At 35.8% G+C, this 27616-nt stretch overlaps 1 protein-coding gene across 5 annotated transcripts in view; it reads left to right on the top strand.

Moving 5' to 3' along the window:
* The window catches only part of ASAP2 (ArfGAP with SH3 domain, ankyrin repeat and PH domain 2), an 82840-nt gene that overhangs the window by 48914 nt on the left and 6310 nt on the right, over positions 1–27616 (top strand). For 2 of the 5 annotated variants that reach the window (XM_030946006.1, XM_030946002.1), the window contains exons 10-26: positions 5–13; positions 3552–3655; positions 3765–3834; positions 8827–8914; positions 10719–10767; positions 10876–11042; positions 12390–12523; positions 13255–13349; positions 15035–15224; positions 15650–15735; positions 15934–16049; positions 16503–16570; positions 17377–17490; positions 21077–21332; positions 23726–23887; positions 24754–24922; positions 26252–26319. In XM_030946006.1, coding sequence (XP_030801866.1) covers positions 5–13; positions 3552–3655; positions 3765–3834; positions 8827–8914; positions 10719–10767; positions 10876–11042; positions 12390–12523; positions 13255–13349; positions 15035–15224; positions 15650–15735; positions 15934–16049; positions 16503–16570; positions 17377–17490; positions 21077–21332; positions 23726–23887; positions 24754–24922; positions 26252–26319 — 1945 coding nt within the window. The remainder of the gene's footprint in view (positions 1–4; positions 14–3551; positions 3656–3764; positions 3835–8826; positions 8915–10718; positions 10768–10875; positions 11043–12389; positions 12524–13254; positions 13350–15034; positions 15225–15649; positions 15736–15933; positions 16050–16502; positions 16571–17376; positions 17491–21076; positions 21333–23725; positions 23888–24753; positions 24923–26251; positions 26320–27616) is intronic. The other 3 variants (XM_030946003.1, XM_030946004.1, XM_030946005.1) reach the window with 3 other exon arrangements.

The following is a 27616-nucleotide window of genomic DNA, read 5'->3' as shown; positions in this document are numbered from 1 at the left end:
GAAGTCTAGGAGAGTAAGTGTTACTATGTTTTAATGAAAATAGTGGCATGATTTACATTCAGATTTCAAGAAACTGGATTTTTCCTCTGAGCTTTTGTCTGTTGGCATGAAAAGACTGGTTCTTTCTCCTCTTTGGGGTATTTTATTACCCCCCCCAAAAAAAGAAAAAAATATTATCAAACAATTTATCAGACTCTTCTTGGGAAAGAAAATTCTTGTAAGACAAATTGGTGATTACCTTTGTACTTTCTTTTGGAAATTAAATCCAGTTGCTTGATTTGATGTTCTTGCAAGATTTTGAAGATATATGTATTTTTAATTAAAATGCACTTCATGTATGAAATGACAGAATGTTGACAAACATTGTTCCTGTAACGTTTAAAAAATTTAACACACACAAGCACTCTTAGTGAACCTTTTTTTTGTTGTGCCTATAGTTTTGTTGTGCATAGTTTCTTCCTGCACACAACTTCATCAAACCTGGTTTGTATGGAAACTTTATTTTTAAATGTCATTTTGTGTACACCTTCATAATTTTTAATTTTTAAGCTTTTATTTTTCACATGTAGAAGTTCTACAAGTTTCAGGGTCAACCTTAGAGTTGTATTGCCTTAACTGTTCTTGTTCCCATAACCTTGGGTGAGGTCACCTCCTGTGACTGTAGTGTTTAGATTCATTTCTGCTTCTTTGTTAGAACCTATAATCTATTTAGACCACTGCAAAATAGGATAAATGTTGTATTTCTTGACAAAAATTATGGTAGTTTTGCTATAGGAGAGGCTGCCTGCAGGGGGTTCTGATAGATAAGTCTTTTGGAGACTTTGTGAGGCTGTAAAAGGGATAGGGATAGATCTCTGGAACATCCTCCTGGCAATTATCCTGCAAATGTCAGAGACGCTCAGGCTCTGGAAAAGCTATAAGAGCTTTTTTTGGCAGCTTTACACACAGGAATGATCTAAACAGTCTAAAAATCCCACTCCCTGGGAGCTGTGGAATGGCTAGCCAAAACTTGTTGTGTATAGGTTGAAGTACCTTGTAGGAAAAGTTCTGTTATGTTCACGTAGTGGAGCTGACAAATAGGATCTCAGAATATCTCTTATCAGTAGTCACAGAAAATCTTTAGAGAATACTGTTTTCACATTTCTTTCATTATTAGCTCTGCTGTTCAGGTTGACTTAAAAGTTAGTATATCTTCATAGACTTTGGAAGAAAGAGTTTCAAACCTTTCTATGGTCAGTGAAGTGATTCACTAAGAACATGCTGCAAATTTTAAATGACTCACTTATTTTTATATGCCTATCTACATTTCAAAGTTGATAAAGTGGTCAAAGTTCAGTTCCCTAGGCTTGAGTACTTCAGCCTGTTCTGATTTTGTTATATTAAGATATATTTAAAATGACAATACTCTGCACTAGGTGTGCGTCCTCTAGCCTGCAGTATTCCATTTCCTCCCATAGGTAATGTACATTGTTTCTGCTTCTCCAATAAGACTATTGGGTCTGACCCTCTTATCTGTGATTTCTATCTCTGTTTTGTGTACTATGCAAACCAGAAATAAGGGAAGATCCTTGGAGTGCCTGCTTATGGAAAAGGCATGCTGAAAGGAAGGATATTAATTGTGGTGGTGATTTGCAGAGTGGTTACTGTCTCTTAGGAGCTGGATCAAAATCATGAACTTCTTGTCAGACAGCTGTGGAAAACCATCATTTGGCAATCACATTGGACAGTATTGATCTGGACATGAACTGAACTGGGAATTTAAAATGAACAATATGTTTGTCTTTAAGATCTTTTCATGAAATAGTATCAAATTTTTTAGATCCTGTTCAGAGTCATGAATGTGTGGAAATACACGTCAGCTGCTGCAGCTTCCTCTCCTGCTGAAATGAGGCAGGAAGCTTATATTATTGGTTTGCCAGTTTGGCCAAACACAGCAGCTGAGCATAAACAGATGAAGGGAGGTAGCTGAAATGAGGCAGAAAATAATGCAGAAAAAGTAGCAGCACAGACTAATGGGAATGGTACTATGAGCAGGTGTTAGAGGTCATCAGTAATCTTTACATAATTGAGGATGGGGAGAACTGAAATTAATTTCCTCTCAGGCCTCTAATCTTGTGGATGGAGTTCCTTTACTGGCTAATGGGAGGCAGAGATCAAGGCATTGGTACGGCACAATAGGCAGTGTCAGATCAGATTTTCTTCAAAAGTCAGTAAATGTATGCATGCAGCAGTTTTTAATGAGTGACAGGAATATTTTAAAAAAGTTGTTCTGGCTTTATGTTGTGCAGAGTGCAAAACCAAATAATTATAAGTAAACCAACTAGAAAGGAATGATAAACAGACTGATTTAAATCTAAAGAGATGCTTTGTCAGGCAGAGACAGCTAAGTGGTAGTTCTTTAGGCCTTTTAAAAGCTCAGATGGTGTTGTAGCTACCCGGTATGGCTTCCTGGATCACTTGCTGAGAGGCAGGGAGAGGGCACAGGTTGCTTCTCTTGAAAAGGAGCACCAAGGAGTGCTGCAGCCCGTGCAGAGCTCAGCTCATGGCTCTCAGGACCACTGAGCTCCTGCAGTGTATTCAGGACGAGCCTGAAATCCTGCAGCTTGGAGGTGAGGAGTCCTAAGCACTCTGAACAGAGGTGTAGGTGGGAGCTCTGTCCCTACCATCATGTTTAGAATTGCTCATAGTCATATGAGTGAGCTGCTTTGTGTCTTTTTTCCTTACTATACTTGTATTATATGCCATATATAGCGCAAGAGTAATTATGTCCATAGAGCAATGACAGTGGAAAAGAAAAAAACGAAAATTTGAAGTAATAGTCACTGTTACTGTGTGCATTTATAAGTCCATGCTGTCATGTTACTGCTGTTAATATGGTATGACACATCAGATTCCTCCTTTTCGGGTTCTTATATTTCAAGTTGGACTCTTACAGCAGTGGGTCCTGCCTCTGGGTAGTTCTGAGAGCAGTGAGAAGGGTTCAATTAATCCTTGTTTCTTCCTGTCTCAGAATTCTACTTTCTTCCAGATATTTTGCTTTAAATTATTCTTTTTTGGAAATGACTTTTCAGTTTTCCTGTATGACTCCTGAACTATGTTTCCAGGAGGACTCTTCTGCTTTTCAAATTGATGTATGCAATTATCACGTCTTCAAATTGATGTGTGTAATTATTTTTTCAGTGGAAAGGTACACTAGGAATTGCAAGTAATAATAGTTTTTAGTGTTCGTATATTGCTGTGTTTACATGAGTTGGAAAGGCCACTGCTCAATTAAGTTTTGGGTTAACACCCCTATATATTAAGGCCAAAAGTAAATATAAATAAAGGCAAGTAAAAAGATTTTGGCAGGTGCTGATAATGGATGCTTCTCAATTTTTTTTGTGTCCTCTGAAAAAATAAATGGATCTTGTTCTATTTTATTGAGGAGGAAAATTGTGCTTCATTTGGCTTGTTGGATTAGAGCAGGAAGGAAAAGCTGTGAAGCTCATTAATGGGGAAGTAGTTTAGTTGAAAGTGTGGAATGCATCACAAATTGCTGTTGATTATTTCAGGATTCTCAGATTCGCCAGAGTACAGCTTACAGTTTACATCAGCCTCAGGGAAACAAGGAGCATGGCACTGAGCGCAGTGGCAGTCTGTACAAGAAAAGTGATGGGTAAGTACTGCTGCAGTTTGCTGAGAGAAATATTAGGTCCTAAGAGCTCAAGAAATGTAATACAAAATATGTTTAAAACTGTCACCTTTCTTTTTTCTTTTTAAACTAGAATCAGAAAAGTGTGGCAGAAAAGGAAGTGCTCAGTTAAAAATGGTTTTCTTACAATTTCCCATGGTACAGTAAGTATTTGTTTACAGTATTTTATGTACATGGTTGCTAATACAGAAAGGCAAGTTATGCTGGTCTATATTTATGATTTGGAATTAGCTAGATTCCTGATGCAGTGTTTTGAATATGAGGGATATATTTTTTAACGCAGCCTTTTAGAAATATATTAAGACATAGACAGTATCTAAAAGTACAGCTACTTTAATGTTCATGACTGTTACTGAGAAAAAAAGGCTTTTTTAGTGACTCAGTTCTTGTAAATGTTCATATTTTACCAGGCTATCTAAAAATACAAATTCTCTTTTTTTTTTTTTAAGATATGGTTGGACATTAAGCCATTTTTTAGATATGAGTTAAACAACTTTTTATATTTGCAAGATAAACTGAGTGTATGCTGAATTAGATGTCTCCCCCCGATTTGCTGCTATATGGTAGTCTGTTAGCTCCTTAGGATCCTAGGAGTGGCTCTTGGGGAAAATCAAGTCTAAGAACAACTTCTTCCAGAATGACAAGAAATAGAGAATTACAAATTCCTCCTTATTACTGCTACCAATATTTGAACATATTAGCTATAACTATTAAACATTTGTTAAAATTTTTTAAAACTTTATACTTTCATGGTTTGGACTTTTTGCACTTTGCCTCCAACTTGGTTGTGCTTTCCTGTAGCATTTTTTATATTGTTTTCCCTAAACTTTTAAGAAAGTTTCTTGAGGCAAAAAATAACTCAGTGTCAGTATTTCCCATTCTTGGTCTAATAAACAGCCCTGTTTCTTGTTCCTGTTATGAACTGTTCTGTTCTTCATCCTGTTATGCCTGTTGCTATGACTACAAGTTGACCCCTGGCAGCAAAAATGAATCAATCTCTCATTTGTGCATCTAAGCATAAGCTGCTGCCTTCAGAATTGATAATTAGGAGTTAAGGGGGAGTGTAAAGTCAGGCCTGCAACACAGAGTCCTTACTATGGCTTTGGAATTGTCCACTTGTTTATGCCTCTTCTCATTTGGGTGTGTAGGAGCATGTCTTTCTCAGAGGGAAGTCTGTCGGTGTATTCTGTGCTGGTGTCTCCATGTGCTGTGATTGTGCCTGATGTTGGACATGCTGTACTGGTACCAGTAGGAATGTAGCTGGGAGAGCTCAGAGCGGGCAGAGGCTACAAAATCCATTTGTGGAGCAGAATTTGAAAACTTCCACTTGCAAGTACAGTTACTAAGTCTATCAAGATACTGTTTTCTTCTCTTTTTATAAGCTGTCTACTAGATGGTCTGACATTTTTAGAAGCAGTATGTTCCCGCTGAAATCAGTAGAGCTGTAGCTGAAAATCATTCCTAAGGGAAATATTCAAATGTGAATTTAGATAGGTGCATTTCACAGATTTGGTCTCAATGTTTTTCTATTACAACATTAGAAAAGTCCCTTCTTTACTCCTAAAAAGTATTTTCACTTATTTGCTCACTTCCCCCTTATATATTGATGACAGCTTTATGTAAAAAATTAATTATTGTTTCACAGACACTGAAACAGGTAGAAGTCATTTTTGTTTGTTAAAATTTTTATAGGCTGCTCTGAATGTCTTCTGAGAATTTCCAAGCTTCTCAGGATCGATGTCTCCTGGTCTCTGAAATATGATGTATTGTTCTCTCATCCCAGCCGTTCATCAAAATCTCAGAAATTCAGTTGTCAGTTTTGCTTTCTTTATCAAATACAAATTTGTAAATACTTCTCCTTTAAGGTCTAAGTATTCTTCACAGCTTTCTCTTCTTTGATCATGTAGCCTCTCTTTATGAGGGACTACTTTGTCAGTCTCTAGAACAGCTATCTTCAAGCAATTGCAGGTTCTTAAACTGGCCTGTCAAGTGCTCTCCTGATGGATGGAGAGAATATGTTTGGTTCTCTGTCAGTCACCCAGCTGTGACCCTGTATGTTCCTGCCTGCATTGGCATATGTGCAGAAGTTAGACTTTTAGACAACTAAAAGCTTCAAAGAAGTCAGCATTTGTACATTTAACATACATGGATGAAAAAACAATGATAGAAGAAGATTGAAACATGTAATTAGGAATTCCTAAGTCCTTTCCAGATCAAGAAGTCCCAAGGCAAAAAGATTTCAGAAACATCAGACTCCTCAAAGCTGGATTTGTGTTTAAAGAAGTTTCGCTGATTGTTTGCAAAAGAAAGAATATAAGAGACTCCTTATCGAAACTTTTTTTTTTTGGTCTTTCTTTACTGCTGAAAACCTTACCATGATGATTAAAGGCAAATATGAAGGCAAAACAATCGGAGTTCTTCTTTTTACTTTGAAGTTGATCACTGATACCCGGAAGAAATGCATGATGAAATCAGCCAGCCAGTCTGTTAGTGGATGTATTTGCTCATGCCTTTTGTAAAATCAGCTCTATGTCTCCTGTATTGTCTCAGAGGCCTAACTTTTTGATTCCTACACTTCGGTTTGTTGCTAGAACAGCTTATAAGTCAGTTTTGATGGATAGAGGGTTACCATTTTTGCAGGAAGGAACATGAGTTGATGATCAGGTCTGTGTATGGCATGAAAGGTGGCAGCACTTTTCAGCATGTTGGCATGTTAATGTGGGTGCCCAAAAACTCAGCAGTAGTCTGCAATTTAATCAGAGACACAATCAGGAAAGTAAATTTCAGAGGTTTCAAACAAGTAGTGTAATATTAGTTGCATTTGTTAGTCTTTTCCATGTCTAGTGTCTCCTAATCCTGCCAAGTGTCTGAATCAGCGTGGCTAAGGAGCTCACACAGCCTTACCTCCCTTTGTCTTTAAGCTTCAACTTCTCTCCAGGCAGCACCTGCCATGTGATGGAAGTGTGTTGTCCACAAGCAGCGGGCACAGGCCGGGGAGGCTGCTGGAGAAAAACTGTTAGTCAGCTGCAGGATGGAAGCATGAATCAGCCACATGCACAGGGGTTTTAATACCCTTGTTAATGCTGACTTCAGGTTAGGAGTTCTTCAGATAAAAGCTCAAGAATATGTATGGATTCCAAGATCAGCATATTTGCCCAGGATCTGCTATTAATGTTGCAGCCATTTCTTTGGGTTGCCAGATTGTGATACTGAGTTCTTCTGCTGCGTTCTCCTGTCCCAAGGGACAAGTCCTGTGGGCATTGCTCCTTCAGACCCCTCTAAAGCATTTTACTGCATTCATTTACAGCTTCATAAGTTAGAGAAAACTAATTAGGTCCCAAATGCACTTCAGATCCAAAGTCTTGGGGCAAGGGGATTTTCTCTTAAACATGAATTGCATTTTTACATTCTGATAGAGCCTGTGAGAAAGGTATATATGAGTTGCCCAGTGTCTATATAATTAATAATTTAGAAATATTTTTATATATTTATATATAATTTATAACTAAATAATTAAAACTGTATGCGCTTTTACTACTAAAAGGAAGGCTGGAATTGGAAAAACTATTTATTAGGCAGAGAATGCAATGCAATTGTCAATAAATTGTCATCTTGCTGCCTCCAAAACCTCTCTTGGGTATAATTTGTTTTACATTGCCCAGCAAGTGACCTGCACATTTATTGTTTCAAAGCTTGCATGACTTTGTTTTGTCTGCTGCTTATGCTGGGCAAAGCATGAGCATACTATTTTTCAAGGACACCATGCTTTTTTTTTCCCCTAACAGGAAAAAAATACCTAATTGTTTCCTTTTTTATTTTTGTCCATGCTTTTGATTTTTTTTTAACTGGTCTGCAGATATAATGGTACTGTTCTTTTTTGGCCAGCTATATTATTTTATCAGATGGTTTCAAGGGAATCTGTAATCTTTTGACTTGTCCCTTGTTTTTTTTTTTTTGAATTAAATGTTTTCATCAATAAATTTAGATGAGATTGTGAGAATATCTACATTTCTTATGATTCATTGCAAGTTAATAACATTATGTAATAGTAGTAGCTTCATTTGGTAATATTTTTGTTTAGATATTTAAATCTCATTTTAGCAGCTTGGTCTATAAATATTGTTAGAATGCAACAATAAGTGTGGCAATGAGTTTGTGAATATTGCTATCCTTATAATAGTTATTTCCTAATGGTTTAATGATGGTTTAATGATTTTTAGATATTATTCTCTAGAGCAAAAGTTGACTAGTTAAATCTGCTTTCTAATTTAATTATTCTAAAAGAAGAGTGAAACTAGTTAACAATTGTAGGGAGTGAAAGCCAATCCTCAAGTCAAGGTTGCAAACAAATATTTCTAGGTCCTACCCCAGGTCTGTAGCACAGGTAGGTTCAGGGAAAGAAGAGTGAAGAGGTGCTGTTTGAAAAGTTCTTTGTAGCCTTTATGAGTCTTTCAAAATGCAGGTTCCTTGTGAGTCTTGCTCTTAGTAAAACACTGTCACTTTCTGTTCGAAAAGAAACTGAAATAGCTGAGAGGAACTTGACTAGAAAATATATGTCATTATAAAATATACATTATTTCACTAGATTTTTAGTAATCAGCTAGCTCCGTTTACTTTTTTATGTTTTCTGTAAGACTTCCCTGTGAAAACTTACTTTCCTTCACTTAGTTCCCTTTAGTGACTTAAAAATTCAGCATTTGTTCTTAACTTAATTTGGGGACCCCTTAAAGGCATTAGCAGAAGTCAAAATAATTAATTATTGAAAACTAAACAAGTAATTTTTTAAAACTAAATGTCTGAGTTTTAGGGGAATAAATATAAGGATGAACCTGTCTCTTTTTCATACCCAGTTCCTTCAGGTAAGTTTTCCTGGTTAGTTGTAATTAAAGAGATTCTATCCTTTTTCCTTTCAAAATTCTAGTGTCTATCCAGCTACCAGTAAACAAAATCATCAAATAAAAGTAGCTTATGAACCATGATGTGGAAGAAAACATTAATGAAAACCTGGGGACCTTAAAAATTTAACAGCCATTTGTCAAGTCTTTTTGGCCAGCGGGACATTATCCTGTGCTTTCAATCTGCACCTTTCAGTCAGTGTGGGTGTACTAAAATGTGTATGTTTTATCTTCAAATAGGCTAACCGACCTCCAGCAAAGCTCAATCTGTTAACCTGCCAAGTGAAAACAAACCCTGAGGAGAAAAAGTGTTTTGACCTCATATCACGTAGGTTTGTTGTTCAGGTCTTTTTATTTGCAGCTCATAGCAGAATTTTGCATTATTTCTGTAGATGTGTCAGTAATCCACTAGAACATTTTTGCCATTGTAGAATGCTTCCCTTTATAAAAGGCCCTTCCTATGACAATTTGACCTTTCAGTTATTTTAGCATAATGCAACTAACTGTGCCGGTTTCTTTGGAAAACCATTTGTATTTAAAAGCTGTCTTCACTTCTTTTTTCTATTTAATTTTTTGCTGTCTTACAGCACAGTAACTATTTTTTGCTATGACATCACTCTTCATACTAAAAATATCCTAGCTCATCATCTTGAAAAGTTAAAACTTGTGCACAAGATCAAAAGGTGCTTGTTAAACTTTTTAAAATTTATGTCTGGTGGTTGCTATGCAACTGTGAAGAAAATACTAAAAACATTTTTTGGTTTTATTATTTCATAATAGATAGAAAGGTGAGATAAAGAATCTACATGTTAAACCCACCAAAACAGAATAATTTTTGGATCAGAACAGGATGATGTGAAATTGTGTAGTAGAATGTTTCCCTTGCTTTCTTACTAGGATATTTTACTGAAATATGTATCTCAAATTAGCTGGGGAGAAGAATATGAATGTATTCCTCATTTGTTCCTTTATTGAAGCATAAAATTCTTCTGCATTTGTAAATGTAAGCTATGCTGCTTATGTGAGTGGACTCAAATGCTTGTGTGCAACATACAGCTGATTCATTTCTGCTCAAGCAGCTGGGCTTCCCTGTTTGCTTTTGCACTTTCTTTCTTTGTTGATGACCGTGTCATGTTTTGCCCAGTGTCAGCTTACTGCAATGTTACCACACACTTGAAAAGGCATAACTGGCCTCTCAGCCTTCTCCAGATTACTTTTTCACTTTGTTTTACTGTAGAGTAAAAAAAATTCCTTGTTCTTTACAAAATGGAAATTGCTGTATCATGGCAAGATAAAAATCTGTTAATGTAGCACTTTCCTTTCTGTTCTTTCATATATCTTCACTGTCTTAATATTTTCCATGCTTGTAGCTATCTTTTAATACCTTTTAGCATCAATATTTTTCAAACTTTAGAAATTTTTATCTTAGAATATATTTGCCTGTAGCTTTACCTCTGTTGTTCTCATCAAGTATTCTCACTCCAGCTCAGTCATTAAACTGTATCATATCTTATTCTTCATAGACTTACAATGTATTATGCTTTTTTCTTTAGTAGTGCACTATAATAACAATGCTTAGAATTAGAAAAGTAGTAGTAAATTAAAAATTATGAGCTTGGTTTAATTGAAACAGATTTGGGCTCATGCTGGTTGTAGTTTGGACTTTGTGTCTGGCTGATATTTTTTGAAGTTTGTGATTATTGGTTTTTAAGAGCTCATTTGAACTCTTTAAGTCTTTCTTACATACACAAATGAACTCAAATATGGACTCTATATTTTACTCCCCTCCCTCCCAGCAGAACTCTGTATTTGTGATGATGGAGGTTATATCCAGAACATGGAACATTTCCTTTGCTCTCCTGCTGCTTGTGTGATAAAAGCACAGCCCTGAAGAAAGCAGCTTCTGTTTAAAATGCAGCAAGCCACCTTGTGTAAACACAGATGTAATCACATCTGGGAACTGTAGGTAGTAAGGTGAAACTTCTTAAATGGACTTTTTGTCTGTCAACACACTCCAGTGATGAGAATACAGACCTTAGGAATCAATTAATTTTAGATTTCATTGAGAGATTTCTGCAAGATGAGTTTTTAATAACTTTTTTTAATCAATATGTGAATTATTTATTGTGCAGACGACAGGACATACCACTTTCAAGCAGAGGATGAACAGGAATGTCAAATGTGAGTTACTTTGCTAATTTTATTGGTGACACTGGTGATCTACTGAGACTTACTTTGAACTTTAGAAGTGCCATAACACTTAATAGCAAAATATTGCTGCCATTTTAGATGGACATCTGTGCTACAAAACAGCAAAGAGGAAGCTTTAAATAATGCATTCAAAGGAGATGATAACACAGGAGAAAATAATATTGTCCAGGAACTGACAAAAGAAATTATATCTGAAGTCCAGAGGATGACTGGAAATGATGTTTGTTGTGACTGTGGAGCACAAGGTGACTCAATTAAGCATATTTCTAATTGGTAAAAATTCTTTGTCTCATGAGAATCTTTAAGCTAATGTTTTATACTTTCACTTTTACTCATTATTTCACAAAAATTATACACTTAGTAGAATATGCTAACAATTTAATGGAACTACTTTGATAAGATTGATTTGCTATGTGCTTATTATCAGAGGGGAGAAAAGTTACTAAGAAGCTTATTTTTCTCCCACGTATTTTGCTAATTGTAGCTTTTGCTTACATAAATAAAATGAACTTACATAAAATATGGGTTAATAATGTAACGTTTAGGTAAAATTGAGCAGCCCTAAGTTACTTGAACATTTTTTAATACACCTTTTTTCTTTTTATTTTAATCATGTTTGACTAAGTGAGACAGGGAATATGTCTAAGGCTATACTCATTTTGAGAAGAATGCTCCTGCTGACTGTGGTTTGCAGTGTTGGTTTTCTTCATCAATGAATTTCTGCTTTAACCCTCTTCAAATTATTTTTAAAATCCTGCTGTTTCTTGTGTTCTTTTATATTGCAGGGGCACTGCAGGACTTTGGGTTTTTTCATGTAAAAGTGTAGCTGCAAACATCTGCTCAGATGCTGTGTGCACTTTACAAATCGATAGTTACTTCCAGCAATAAGTACTGTATAGGGCTATGGGAAGAGTCAAGCCTGCTGTCTTAAAAAGGACAGTGTAAATGGCAACTAACAAACCTTTATCAAACAAATTAATTGCTAAGCTGTCTAAATCTTCAGAAATCAATTATTTGGCTAGAAAATAAAGGAATAATGTAGTAAATGCAAAATACCAGGAGAAAAGACTTTCAAGGGCTATGAAAGGAGAGGGATGAGCCTTAATGTCTTTGAAGTAGTTGAGTGAGAATCTTGTAGTGTGGGCTGTGTGTGCACTTCTGAATCACTTCTGCTTCACGTGGTTGAAAGTCTATATTTGAAGTACAAAAGAACCCCAACCTGTAAATGTTGTTATTTCAGTTTAAACTGCACCTGTATTCCCAGTTGAGAGTGTGACACCATTATACTGGTGGTGGGAAAATGCAGTTCTTGAAAGTTGTTTGAAGAATGACAAACTGGAGTGGTTAACGGGCTCCCTTGGATAGCAATGTCTTTCACAAAAGTAAAATAAAAATTCTCCTCTTCACTTCTTTCAGCATTAAAAAAGATCCTGGATTTTTTTCCTGGTAGAGTAAATGTAAAGACATAAATTAACAAAAAAAATTAATCAACAACAATCTTATTTTCCAGAATTTCATTTGTGTATTCTACATTTTCTAGATGAAATAATTGCATGAATAAATTTTAATTCTGTGGGTGCCTTCTGTTTCAGATCCTACCTGGCTTTCAACAAATTTGGGAATTTTAACTTGCATTGAATGCTCAGGAATCCATAGAGAACTTGGTGTTCACTATTCCAGAATGCAGTCACTTACATTAGATGTGCTGGGAACATCTGAACTTCTGGTAATCAAATTGCTTTTATTAACTTAAAAATAGTACTGTAAAATACTTCTAACACAAGTATATTTTTTGTCACTTTAGCAAGATGTTCTCACCCTGAAGTTGTCTCTGGATAAACACAATTTAAGAAAGCTTAATTTTTGAAGTCTGTTGGAACCTTCTGGAACATAGTGTCCTACTGTAAACTTTTTCTTATCTTCAAACTCAAATTAGTAGAGGCTTAGTATTTTTTGTGTTTTCAAATCTTTTTATCCTGAGTTGCTTTTTAAAAGAACACAGCTGTTTGACATATAAATGTGCTTCAGATTAAAAATTGGAGGACTTTTCAAATACTTAACCCATTAATTATTTAGCATTATTTTAGAAGACAACTTTAATCCCCAAAGGAAGAAAATGTATTCAGCTTCACTACACAAAGAAGTTACCACTTATCAGCTGCTCCATGACAGTTCATATGTGTGTTCTTACCCAGCACAAAGTATTTGCATTTATTGTATGAACTGGTGTCTTGATGGATTATTCTGCAGTTATTTGTTCATGTACTAAATCCCAATTGAAAATTCACATCCAAAAATAGTCCCCAATCTGTTTGTTATTGCTGACATAGCAGCAGACCAAGGAATCAGAAAGAAGAGGTCTCAACTCTCATTTTGCCTTTTTCTCCCCTTGTTATGTGTGTGGCTAATAATTGAATACATTTATTAATTGAGCTGCGGGATTTTGTTTTTTAACAGCTTGCAAAGAATATTGGGAATGCTGGATTTAATGAGATTATGGAATTCTGTCTTCCAGTTGATGAAGTGGTCAAACCTAATCCAAGCAGTGATATGTAAGTAAAGAGCCACTACTTCTGGGAAAGGCAGGCATTTAATTTAATATTGTGAAGGGGCTGTGCCATTGTGGTTTGCACTGGCAGGCCATGGAAGATGTGTAATATCTTACTTATGGTCTTATAGCTGAGGAGTAAACCTTTCTTCGGATGCTTTGCATGTCTGTTTTATTGAGTTTTATCTGACTGTACCTACTCTAATAGTAAGGAATATCTTACCAACTCTTTGAATCATGGTTTGTGGAAAAGAAACAAATTAACTGTGACTTGTTGGGAACCTTAAAGTCATATAAGGATAGGGATTAAAACCAAAGCAATTAATTTTGTGCTATTTGAAAACAAAATAGGAATTGTAATAAAGTGCACATTTACTTGAAAGATACAGAACAGCATTTAGAAACTACACCTAGGACCGAAGTCCGTGTGGAATGGAGACAGAACATTTAACTGAATTCCTCGAAAGCACTGAACAGTGATGGCAGAGATACAGCAAGGACAGCTGCCTACTTGGTTGGATACTACTCATCGTGAAAGAGCTAGTAAACAATGCAGAAACAAACCCAGAAGAATTGGCCCTGGATGAAGCTGATTTTACATTAGGTGTATTTTTAGCATTCTGACAAAACCAGTGTTAAACAAAGCAGTTTAGATAATTTTGGACTACTACTATCAATAATAATGCAGAGTATTAATATTAATAATTTAAATTACTAATAATTTTACCATATACTGAATCCATATAGTAAGAACACTTCTAAAAATCTGTATTTAAAAAGATAATTTCGTTTGATACCTCTGCTTATCCAAATTTGGGCTATTTTTTTTGAAATGAGATCCTGAATGCTGTCAAATGTTTTATGAACAAGAGTTATCAATTTATTCAATTTATTATTATTTATTGGGGTTTTTTTTACTTCTTGCCCATTACATACTTTCTGGATGATGAGGTATGACTTTGTCAATTGTCTTCTGTGCAATGCTGTGTTCATCCCAAGAGCTGCTAAGTTATGCCTTTGGGAGTCAAGCAAGCTCCTGCTTTGGGAGGCAAGCAAACTCCTGCCTTGGAGTAATGGGAAGAGGAGTAGATGTGTTACTGGGCATCAACAGCAGAAGTGATAACTTGTGCTGAGTCAGGTGGACTAAGTTTTCATCTTGCTTTAGAAATGTCACAAAAAAGTCCAAGACATCCTCCCTGTTACAGTTATGGTGAAGAGTTTAAAAAACATATGCACTGCTGTGAATTCAAATTCAAGGCCTGGATAGTGGTGTGCAGAGGTATAAGATAGATTTTTTTTTAAAATTTTTTTTGGGGGGTATCCCATGCTTTCCATCCCTTTCCAGCATGTGTAGGAGCACCAAGTCAGGTAAACATAAACCTGCAAGGCAACATAAACCAACATTGTGAAGTTTTGATGTGTCTTCTGTACATAGAGCTGGATAGTCTTGATCTCAACATCATCACAGATTTTGGAGGAAGAAATTCGTGGTCCATCTTAATATCAGATATTTGATTCATTTTCTGTAACTACATTTCATACTTGAAATATGAGACTGCATGGTTACATGCATATTTAAAAAGAAACATTATCATAATGAAGGATTTCAAATGACTTGCATGTATTTATGGAAATTATAATATGTATCTTCAATGGAAAGTTATAGAAGTAAATCACATTCAATTTCAGGAATGCAAGAAAAGATTACATTACTGCCAAATATATTGAGAGAAAATATGCAAGGAAGAAGCATGCAGACAATGCAGCTAAATTGCATGCTCTTTGTGAAGCAGTGAAATCAAGAGACATTCTTGGATTAGTTCAAGTGTATGCTGATGGCGTGGATCTCACAGAAAAAATCCCACTGGCCAATGGCCATGTAAGTGTTGTAAATTTTATTAGACAAATTGTTGTATGTGCAATATGCATTCATTAATTAAAAATTATTTGAAATAATATCTGAAACACTGTTCTGAATGCATGTCATTTTAATTATGTAATTTAACAATAAAAAAGAAGATACTAAGTAGTTTAATTTAAAATTGTTTCCAAGTACTATCTTATTTTTAATTTATTAAAACATTAAACATTAAAGCATTCAATAATCTATTAGTTTTCAACCCATTTATTTATTTATTTACTTTAAAGGAACAAAAGGGACGCAGTAAGTCTTTACAGATGTTTTAATGGTAGAACATTTGAATATTTGGAAATTACATGTTTTATTTGATTTGATTAATGTCTTACTAAAATTTCATCTTCAGAAGAAGAAGAAATAAATATCTTTTTTCATTTTATTCTTAGGAGCAAGATGAAACAGCACTGCACCTTGCTGTTAGATCAGTTGATCGAACATCCCTTCATATAGTTGACTTTTTAGTGCAGAACAGGTAAGTATGGAAAGCTAAATATTGACATTGCTTTTATGTAAAGTAATATAAATGCTAAATAAATACAAATATAAAAGTACTAGAGCTGTATTTGCAAATGTAATTTTATTCTTTGAAAATCTTCTAATTAGAGTGGCTTAATAATATAGAGTAGGAACTTATGCTTAATTACCGTTCTTCTTTCTTGTACTCCAAAAGTGGCAATCTAGATAAGCAAACCTGTAAAGGTAGCACAGCCCTGCATTACTGCTGCCTAACAGACAACGTTGAGTGCCTCAAACTGCTGCTGAGAGGGAAGGCTTCTATTGAAATAGGTAAAAGGGTAATGTGTACTTCAATTTCCTATTTGTCATTGCTTCAGATAAAAAACAGTGAAGTTGGAATAAGTGCATTTTCTCCTCCATTGTTTATCATAATTCTGTAAATCTTCATTATTAGAGAATCAGTATTCACTATTTGTTTCAAGTTTAAAATTGACTTATATATTATACTTAGTTTTTAAACAGGTTTAGATTTTTAATTGCTGTTTTGTTGTCAAGTTATATATTGCCATTTCATGGCTATCATTCATATATATATATGGCATCTTGAATTGCTACTGCTTGTCGTGTTCAGAGGGTTGATGTGAGCTGGACCTACCTATGAAAGAAAGAGATGAGTTTTTGAGTGTGTTGCTCTAGTACTTTATTATGCAGGTTTGTCTTTAGTAATGGACGTGTTAATCGTGACACCTCTCATCATACATTTCTTTTTTTGCTGTAATATAGCAAATGAAGCAGGAGAGACACCACTTGATATAGCTAAACGGTTAAAACATACTCACTGTGAAGAATTGGTGAGTATTGTGTCATTCTGTGTGTGCATTTCGTGTCTGATCATTTAACAGTTCACAGCTGAATATTCAGTGAATCTATTCCAGATGCAATAATAGTGTAATAGAAATAGTTATATCCTCAGAAATACTCATATGCTTACATAAAGTTATATGCTTTTAAAAAGAGAACAATATTTTTCTTCAGATGCAAGGGAGTAGTTGAGTCACCTTTCCTGGAGGTATTTAGAAATGGTGTAAATATGGCACTCAAGCTATTGTTTAGTGGTGGATGTGGCAGTTTTGGGTTCATGGTTGAACTTCATGATTTTAAAGGTCTTTTCCAACCTAAATGATTCTATGAATTGAAGTGTCTGACATCTCCTTGAAATCTAATTACTAAAGAACTTTTTATGAGTGAAGACCTTGATGAAGGCCATTATCTTGTTGCCCAGAGAAGTTGTGGATGCCCTATCATATTAGGAGGGTCTGGGCTTCTTAATAAGTCACTCGGATTCAAGGAAACTGCAATTGCAGTTAATTTCTTTGACTTGCAATCTCTAAATCAAAGCAAATACAAAGTGGTGCTTCTTGTCAGAAAACGGAGAATGGATCTACAATGGTTAATGACATGTCTAGTTACTTTTGATTTATTTGTGTTGTATTTGGTAGCACAGCTTAATTTAAATTTACTTCAGTGCAGTAACTTTCCAGATTGCTGAAATCAAGATTCTTCCTATTTGTGGACTTTGTTTACTTTCAAATATTTTGTTTGAAAATAAGTACTGCCTATTGCATAAGTGTCAACAGTCATTGTTTTTTTTCCTTAGCTTACTCAAGCACTGTCTGGAAGGTTTAATTCTCATGTTCATGTAGAATATGAATGGCGGTTACTTCATGAAGATCTGGATGAAAGTGATGATGATGTGGATGAAAAGCTACAGGTTTGTATCAATATTATTTTTCTGTACACATGTATGTGTAAGTGTGATGTTCATAATGATTTCATTAACTTTGCTTTTTACTATAGGTATGAAGACATTGTGAAATAAATTTCTGTAGTGGAATACCTTAAATTTTTGTTTCTGGAATTATAGTTGGTCTTCTTTTTCCTCTTAAAACATGACAATGCGGTGCCAAATTATTAGCCATGTGTTATATATTCTTTTCAATCAAGTCAATAGTTGGTTTCAATATATCAGGAATATTTAGATCTGCTGACTGTGAAGCAGATCTAACATGAACTGGGAAAATTGCCTTTACAATAGAAGGCACCTCACACTATCTCCTCATGTTTGTGAAATATCTCCAATCAATGGCTCTAACTTTAGAACAGTTTATGCGTTATTTTGTCTTCAACTGAACCTGTGCATTAAATAAGCTGCATCCATTAACAGCAGGGTAGGGTCTTAATTCTGAATCTTCACGTATAAAATAATTTTTGATTTTCATTCTTTTCATACCTGAAATGTCTAGTGGAGTTGTGGCACTTTTAGGTCCAGAATCCCAGAATGGTTGGGGTTGGAAGTCTAACCTCCCTGCTACACCAGGATCACCTGGAGCCAGTTGCCCAGGACCATGTCCAGATGGCTTGAATGATGGTGATATTGCAAAATATTTCAATAGCACAGAAACTTCATTGCATTTTCAAAATTTAATTTCCCAGTTTAGGGCCCAACTTGAAAAAGTATTTATGCACCTAAACACACAGACAGGTAAAAAACTACTGTGTTTTGACACCTAAAAATGGCATGACTTTGTAGAGGACAAGTAATTTGAAATTATGTATAGACTCCAAAATACTAATAACATCCTGAAGCATTCATAATTTGAAGTATTCCATGTAAGTATTGAACAGGATTTTGTTCTTTGTGTGTGTATGATGTTCTAATTGCTTATGCCTTTTCTGCTTTCCTTATAAAGTACAAGGAATATATAATAGGCTTTATATTAGTCTTCAGATGTTAGCACAATGTTTTTTGAAAGTAGCTAACAAAAACCACTTTCTCCTCTGGATAATGAAATTTTACTTTTTCCTTCTACAACCTTTAGCATTTTAATACTTCTCTTGCAAAATCCCTCATCTCAACTAGGGCATGAATTTCTAACACTAAATTGATAACATAAAGCCAAGTCTTGTGTGTTGGGTTTTTCAAAAATATTAAAACCTGACAGTCACAAGTTCATTTCAATTACCTTCATAGAATCTCTTTAAAATTGTTCGTTCATCAGACTATTAAATTGGCTTAAATGTTTTGGAGACTAATTTTGAGATCAGTAATTCCTCTGTTGCAAAAAACCATTTTTACAATAGTGTGTGTGCATAGGACTCTTTCCCCATGTCCTGTGTCTCTAGTCCAAGATAGTTGTTACCTCTGGTGCTTGACTTGAACTAATTAGCAATAGAAGGTGTCACGGGCCATTCCTTTCAAAGCACAGTTCCTATCTTCTGAGACTCTTCTTAAGAGTTTTCCTTAAAATTTTGGTATGTGTGGAAGAATCTGAAGTCTGTGAGCTGGTAGATCCAGTTCTTCTGCATGAGCATACTCTATCCTCATATTTATGTATTCCTATATATTTAATCACACTCTAGATAATAACAATAGTAATGATGATCATTTTGTTAAAACAGATTGAAACCTTTAGAGGTCTCATGTTTTCCAGGTATAAAAGTTTTTGGTTATTTACAAATACAAATCCCTTTCTGGCATGACCTAAATTTGTTTTTTGATCAGTTCTTGTCCTTCACTTTCTTCATTGTTGTCAATTGCCTTCTGCAGTTAAGTGGGTTTTGTTTTGACTAGTCCCTGAGCTCCATCTCATATAGGTGTATCTGCTACTCAACAGTGTGGCTAAAATTATGAAGCTCCTATTTCACTGCCCACTATTAGTAAGTTTGTACTGCAGGGACTTTTGAAAGGAGATTAAAGACTATTAATCACACAGTCCCAGTATCTGTGACTACATTGTTCACATGGGTGAATACGACTGTTGCTTAGGATCACATCAGAGTTTTGTTTTTAAATGTCAAACTATTGGATGTGTCTTGCTGGTAAGACAACTGAATAGATTTTGTAATCTCTGTCAGAAGAGGTCATGTCTGAAATTTAAATTCTTTTAGTCCAGAATATTTCATATTTGAGAGACTCTAACCTAAAGGAAGGGTAAGATAATTCAACTGCTTTCTGCTGTTGTTGTACACTGTGGCTGCCTGGTCCTGCCTCAACTTTTGCCTCCACTCTGGCACACATTTGTCCCTGTACTGACCTGCTTCAGTTTGGTGAGCCAGTGAAAAGCTGAATCATAAACATGAAAAAGAACTTCTGCTGGTTTAGAAAGCAGAAGGTGTGGGCTGAAACAAGGCAGAACTAGGACAGTGGAGAGGTCAGGGAATGGAGAGTGTCAGCCAATGTGGAGTGAGGTTGCTAAGTCAAAGCAAGGAGAGGGACTATAATGTACATAATTTTTATAAATCTTGGAGTTATAATGCTGTGCTGTAACATATCTAAAGGCTCTACATGGTGAATCCAGAAGTAATCATTGAATGTATTCAGAGGAAAATCAATTGCTTGTTAGTGATACTGTTGATGTAAATCTTTATTCTGCCTAAATGCTATTACTATAAATTGTTATTTTAATTTCATACAGACAATATGTCAGTATGGCATGTTTATCTAGCACTGTTTCTGAAGGTATATTTATGCTCTCTGGGCTGTGGATTGCTAAAGCCCATTGCTGTACTAGCCACATGAATTTGTAACTCCAGCTATTTTAATTATCATTTGATAATAGTGATGACTGTGCTTGCTGTTGAAACAGGAAGAATAATGCTAAGTGCAGATGTTTGCTGTAAATCTCAAAACCAGCTAATCAGATACAATTTGATAATGTGTGGGATGAGCAATGATCCATCCCAGCTGCCAACTGAAGTAATCTCCCAAACTTATCCAGTAATACTAGTGAGCTAAAAAGAGTTTAAGAGAAGTTTTGGCTGCTCATTTTTTGTAGGCTGAGCTACAGGTAGAATACTTAGATGAAATCTTGTCTGGGTTATGAGGTCATGATCATCCATTTGGGATTTAGCTCTGCTGAACTTCAGATGAGGCTTAGGACCTACAATTGTTTATTTAGTTTTGAAAATACTGCTGGATATTTTGATGCAGGGAAACTTTATTTGATCCAGTCTGAAAATCTATACTAGTTATCTATAGAAGTATAGTCTTGTGTATATAGGGATACAGTATTATCCTGTAACAGTGTACTACAGAAGAAATGAGAATGTATTAATAGTTTTGGAGTGCAATTCACCTTAAATCTTTTGTTGTTGTTGTTAGGGTGCATTGCTAGGGTGCACAGTTACTTTGTCTTGAAGAGGGTAGAATATAGGTTTTAGGTTATGTATTAAAAGCAACAAAAATGCATTTTAGGAGCCATTTTTCTTTCTAGAAACAAATAACTTTCTATTTACTAATACATAAAATGAGTGCAACTAATGTGGTATCAATGAGTACTTTTTTTATTGTGTTAAAGCAACCCAGTCCCAACCGGAGAGAGGACAGGCCTGTCAGCTTCTACCAGCTTGGATCAAACCAGCTTCAGCCTAATGTAGCATCCTTGGCAAGAGATGCAGCAAACATTGCTAAGGACAAGCAAAGAGGATTTATGCCAAGTATATTACAGAATGAAACATATGGAGCAATACTCAGTGGCAGTCCACCTTCCATTCAGCCTGCAGTACCTGTTACAAGTAGTGCACCTCCTCTACCTCCAAGGAATATTGGCAAAGGTACTAGAAAATATAATTGTACATTAGAAGAATAGCATCATAACTTTAAAAAAAAAGGAAAAATAGGTTTTCTCTTATTTAGCACAGGTGAGTATTGGAACAGTTATTGATGGTCTCATTTTACATCCTTGAACATAACGTGTTCTGAGTTTGATTATTGGTGTACCTGCAAGGCAGTACACAGTAGTGTTTGGGAAAACAATACCCAGATAACCTCACCAGAGTTAAACCATTTATTAAAAGGATGGCTGCAGTCAATGTAGCTCATCAATTTTTTGGTACATTCAATCTTCTCATACTTCTGTTTCTTGAAGATGTCATTGTCAGGGTTCACTCTGAAGATAAAATTTCAATAGCATTTGTCTGCCGTCAAACTTTGTTTCAGACCTCAGAGAATGGAGAGTGTGTGCAGAGCATGAGATCTTAACCTTGCAAATTCTTCTCTTAATAAATACATGCTTCAGGGTTGTTGAAATAAAAATGTAAGTGTCATGATGTGGAGAACTGGATGATTTTAGTGACCCGATAGCTGACTGAAAACACAGCTGCCAATTTACTGGTTGTCCCTAGATCATTAGAACAATGTAAAAGTATGTGTCTCATCCTGATTCAGAGGGTTGTGTGCTCTGCAAAATCTACCATTAAAGCTGGTGCTGTGAACTTCATTCTTATCTTCATATGTAATCTGTTTGCATCACAGTAAAGAAACAGAGAAATCTGAATAGGTCCTCTTAGTACAGGTCATATTCAATGTGTTTCATTGTTTTAATACCTTTATTATCCACCATCTTTCATGGAGGCTAAATTTATGTATTCAATTCAAGAAAAGTTACTATTAAACACATGGTTTTCTATGGTGCTGTATTCAGACTCCCTAAGAAGAGATATGATCAGGAAATGTTCTGGGCACACATGGGTGACTTCTGCCTTTGGGAGCACTGTGCAGAGGTCAGAATGCAGGACTCCATGCGCCAGTGATTGTGCCTGAGATGGCAAACTGATCTTCTGTGTAATATGAAAAGTCAGTTATGGAATGGCTGCATAAAAGGGGCAGAAAAATTGAGAACAGAAAAGTCTGGTTTTGGGTTACTTGGAAGGTAGGATGGGACTGGGGGAGCTTTAGTTGCATGTAAAACTTAAACAAGGCAGGATTACTTTAATATTTCACATGAAGTCGAAGCTTAATATCTAGACAACATTTTTTTACTTGGTGGAAAGGAACATTTTCCCCACCAAACAGGAAAATTGACACAAGGAGCTTGCCTGGTTTGTTTAACTATTAGATTCTATCTCTGAATTAGTAAAAAATTGAATAGTTAAAAAGACTGTTTTATCCTTTGATATTATTTTAATAATGGCCAATCATACCCACAGTTTGCCCTTGATTAAATGACACATTTCAAGTGTCATTTTAATTTCATTCCCAATCCCAAACTTCTTGGCATCACTGTAATACAACTCATGCCATGAAGACAAGGCTGTCTGCCTTAGATTATTAGCTCATATTCTTTACTCTAGCAATGTATTAGCCTATTAATTTATATACTTAGTTAAAAGCTATAATAGTATCATTGACCGTAGCTTCTTGTGAGTTGCTGATGTTGTTAATGTTATGCTTGTGGTGTATTATTGCTCCTTTATCCTCGTAGCTTTAGGCTGTTTTCCAAGTCTTCTGAGCCTTTTATACTTTTCCCTGCAACCTAATATTTGTTCATACCTTACTCTGTTTCATCTTTTCTTAATATGATACTCATGTGCTGAGTAGGGAGAAATGGCATAATATGTGCAAAATACTGGCTTTATAAAGAAAACCTGTAGACTGTTTTTATGAAAAGAGGAGGCAGCTCTTCAGAATGAAGTAATTTAAGAGGCTCTGAAGAAGTACTTCGTGACTGTTTCACAACTAGTTATTATAGCTTCTTGCTTGAGTGAAATTCAGGTTTACAGTTTTATTTCTAAGTCAAAACTGATGTTTCAGTTTGAGTCAGCAATGTGTGCTCATGCTTGTGGAAGAGTGAGGTCCTTTTCTTGCAGTACCTGAGAAAATTACAGTTATCAGTCAGGGATTAAAGAAGGTAGCAAGATGTGCCTTCTGCCTTCTTACTGAGAAATCTGCTTTTTCAAGTATTGATATATTTTAAAGTAATGACTGGAGACAAATTTTGTGTAGGTAAAGTGTTAGAAGTTTCTAGGTGATTTTTTCTGTAATTTTTAACACCAGACTGATTTCTGCTCTGGCATTCCATCAGGATGCAGTGACTATAATTGATGAATATAGTGTTGCTGAATATAGTGGTCTATCCACACCATTTCTGAAAGCACAGGTGTGAATATTAACACTTTGTGCTTAGGGTAAGTAATAATAATAATGCAGTATTTTCCTCTCTTTTTAGTTCAGCCTTCAGTTCTTGGCAGTGGTATTCAGACAATTTCTTCATCTAATGCAATGTGGAAGACAAATTCTTTAGGAGTGGAAAGTATAAGCAGGCAGAGGTCTTCATCAGATCCACCAGCTATTCATCCCCCTGTGCCGCCATTGCGTGTAACATCTACAAGTATGTTTCCACTTTCCCCTGTTTTCCCTTCTACTGTATCTAATCACAGTTGGCTTATTTTTCCATTTCCACAACTCATACTTCCTCTTTTGGTGACTGTAGCTTTGGCCTGTCGTTCCCATCCAGTAACAAACTATCTTCTCTGATGCTCCAGTGGGGACTGTATGGTGTAGTGCAGGCTCAGCAGGAAATATCATCTATTACTACAGCTAAAGGGCTCATCATTTTATTTATATATATATATGTATAGTTTTTGTGCTGCATTTCTCACTAGTTGTGAAGGTGAGTGTTACATGTAGGCTTGGGGCTGTGTCTCCACATTTTGCTTGATTCTTGCAGACCACTGGAATGCAAAAGGATGTTTTAATTCATTGCCAGCTGCTGTTTTGGTGGTTTTAAGAATTCAATAACAATTTTAATTAATTGCTAAACCTAGTCTGCTGTTAGTTGTGAATCACAACAAGATTTTAAGAAAAGATGTTCCTCTAAATAAAATTTGTCAGATATTACTTACCTGGTTACTTTTCCATAAAACATAGGCTGAAGGCATTGACTGTACAAATAATATTAGCGCTTTAAAAAATGTATTCTGATCTACTGTTTTCAAGAATGTGACCGACTTCAGCAAGAATTTTCTTTGCTTGCACTTTAATGCTTGAATAAATTTAAGTGCTTGTGAGGTCTCCAGCTTTGACTAGGTGAAACAAAAGGTAAACCATTTTCCAAAGAGGTCCTTTTTCCATTACATGTAGTAAAGCATTTTTCTTACATACGTCCTGTAACAGGGGAACCTGTAATGAGAACCCAAGAAATTAAATGGTAAATAGAAGTTTAATTCCATGTTTCTGTCTAACTTTCCAATATAGATGTACTTTCTCCAGCACCACCACCTCCAGTGGCAAAGACAGCCAGCATTATAGAAGCTCTGAACCAGCAATCGAAACAGCAGCCAGCTCCTCCACAAAACAAGCCAACCCCACCACCACTGCCTCCACAACCTCCTAGCAGAATCTCTCAGAGAAAGCCTATTCCTGGGTAACTGATTTCATTTTAATCTTTAATATGCTTCATCATTTTTAGTAACTTAATATATCTATAACATGCAGTCATCAATAAAGCATGCGTGCTTTTGCCAATGATGTGTTCTAGAGTGTGGGAATGAACAGAAGGCAGATGCTAAGGATGTAGATGATTACTACAGTAATCAAGGATTATTATTACAGTAAAAACAAGACAGCCTAGTGATTTAAGGTTATATGACTTGCAGCATATCTCCAGAATGCCTAGCTGTGATGGGGATAAAAAAACATAAAAAATATTCAAGTCCTTATTCTCATCTAGTAACAAATAGGAGATAATGGGATCTAATGTCTGATTGTGCCATTTATTGTTCACGTGCTTTGCATAAGTTCTGTACCATTGAATCTTTCCATTTGTGGCAGAAGTAGAGAGACCTGGAAAAGAAAAAAAACTTTTAAATTTGCAGAAAAATAAGTTAGGAAGGACATATGACTGGAAAACAGGATCATATCCAAGGCATCCTTGAGAAGCTGAAGGAGTAGTCAAGGGAAAAGAAGGGTGTCATTCTTAGTAATTAAGAACAATCAACTACAGGGATGAAGCATGGAGAACAGCAGAGTATGGGTAAGCAAAATCCTTAGAAGAAGGATCTGTAAGGATATTGTAAGTAAGGCAGATGACCTAGTGCTGTTGTGGAAGAGTTAAAGAGTATAGTTTTACCTGAGCCTGCAAATTATAGGAATTAATTCTCTCAACTGTCTCAACATCAGTGGTGCCTCAGCAGGACTGCTGTGTTCAGTTTGGGGCATTGCAGTAATAAATACTGAGGTGGGAACCAGGGGAGATCAATAAGGTAATGAGAAGTCTGGAAAATAGGGTCTTTGAACAAATTTTGGAAGAAATAAGGTTTCATTTGCAAATTGAGACTGAAAGATGAAAGCAACCTTGACCCTTAAGCTCCTTTCTAGCCCTTTTTTTTTTCCATGTACCATACCTAAAAGGTAGACACAAATTGTTGAAGCTTTCTATAATGTACAGACTAATATGGATGCAAAATTTTAAGAAAAATTTAAAATAACAGTGAAAGGAACTTCAAATCTCAGGAAAAGACATGAATTGCAATAATCAAACCTGTATTATTTTTCTGCCTTTTTTAAAATTAGGTGCAGCTTTCAATTCACTTAATCAGAAGTACAGAAGTAGTACTTTTAAAAGCAAAATAGCTGACACCAGATTTTACTGAAGATAGGCCAAGACCTTTACAATTTAGAAAGTACTCTGTATTATTGCTTTTTGAGTTCTTGTTTGTTTCTGAAATGGACCAATTTCTCACTTTCTGCGCAGGACTGAGAAGTCATCTGGCTTAACTAACAAAGGGCAGACCAGAGGACTTGGGTCTCTACAACAATCTGGTAATTGTGGTTTAGAGATTTATTTTATTATAGTTAAGCTGTCATATCAATCAAAGGGAGAGTGTGGGTTTGTTGTGGTTTTCTTTAATCTGTTCATTTACCCTACACATTTAAATATAATTAGTGCCAATATTCTTCTTCTTTCTCTTTGTGATTGTGTAGGCCCGGATGCCTCAAGTTCTTTAGCATGAGCAGAGCTATGGGCCTCGCAAAGTCAATCATGGGACCATGTAATAAACATAATCACAGAATGGTTGATGTTGGGAGGGATCTCTGTGGGTTATGGGGTCCAACCTTTTCCTAAAGAAGGGTCAGCAAGAGTGGATCACCCAGGACTGTGCCTGGAGGATGGAGACTCCACAACCTCTCTGGGCAGCCTGTGCCAGTGCTGTGGCACCCTCACACTGACAAAGTGTTTCCTGATGTTTAGACAGAGGCTCCTGTGTTTCAGTTTGTGTCTGCTGCCTCTGGTCCTGCTTTTCAGCCAGGTGGCCACCAACATATATTGGTGTATGGCCTGTTTGTCCCCAGGTGCAGAACTTTGTACTTCATTGCTCCAGATTCTCCCCTGGTGTCTGGACCAGGTTTCCTGAAGCCCTGTCTTGCTAGTAAAGGCTAAGGCCAAGAAGGCATTCAGTAGCTCAACCTTTTCCATGTACCTTGTAACCAGTATCTCATCTTGTTCAACAATGGGTCCACATATTCTCTAATTTTCCTTTTGTTACCTGTAGATTTATTTAAGCCCTTCTTGTTATCTTTGACATTCCTTGCCAGATTCAATTCTAGCTAGGCTTTAGCTTTCCTAACCTCACCTTAAAACACACTCAAACAAAGGATACATTTTGAAAATTTTTCTTTGCTCTGTTGTTTGCATATGTCATAAACAAGGTGTCAGATACACATTTTAGAATAGAAAAATTTAGAATTGAAAATCCAGAGCTTATATAATGTCACTTCTAAATATATTGCAAATTGATATAGCTCTTTTTATGTTAATAAACAGAGTACATTATTCAGAGTTCATTATTCATTTTGTGGTTTTTGCTGTTCGAAGTAACTACTACTTTGGGATATGACAATAATGTAATCTCCATAAGATCTCTACAGTGAGGTCTGTGCAGATTCTGTGGTAGTTGTAGTGGAATTTCTCCTACCTTGCTTGCCCTTCTACTGTATATTTTATATTCATTTGTTATTAGTGTGAGTCTTTTTCATTTTCTCTTGACATATTCCAGAGGAATTTGCTAATGGCTATCTGCCACCTGTGTCAGGAGTCTCCTGTGAAGGACACAGCATC

Source organism: Camarhynchus parvulus, chromosome 3 (genome assembly GCF_901933205.1).
Source record: "Camarhynchus parvulus chromosome 3, STF_HiC, whole genome shotgun sequence".
NCBI classification, from domain to species: Eukaryota; Metazoa; Chordata; class Aves; order Passeriformes; family Thraupidae; genus Camarhynchus; species Camarhynchus parvulus.
The sequence above is the reverse complement of the archived record's forward strand: the minus strand, read 5'-3'. Positions and strand labels throughout refer to the sequence as shown.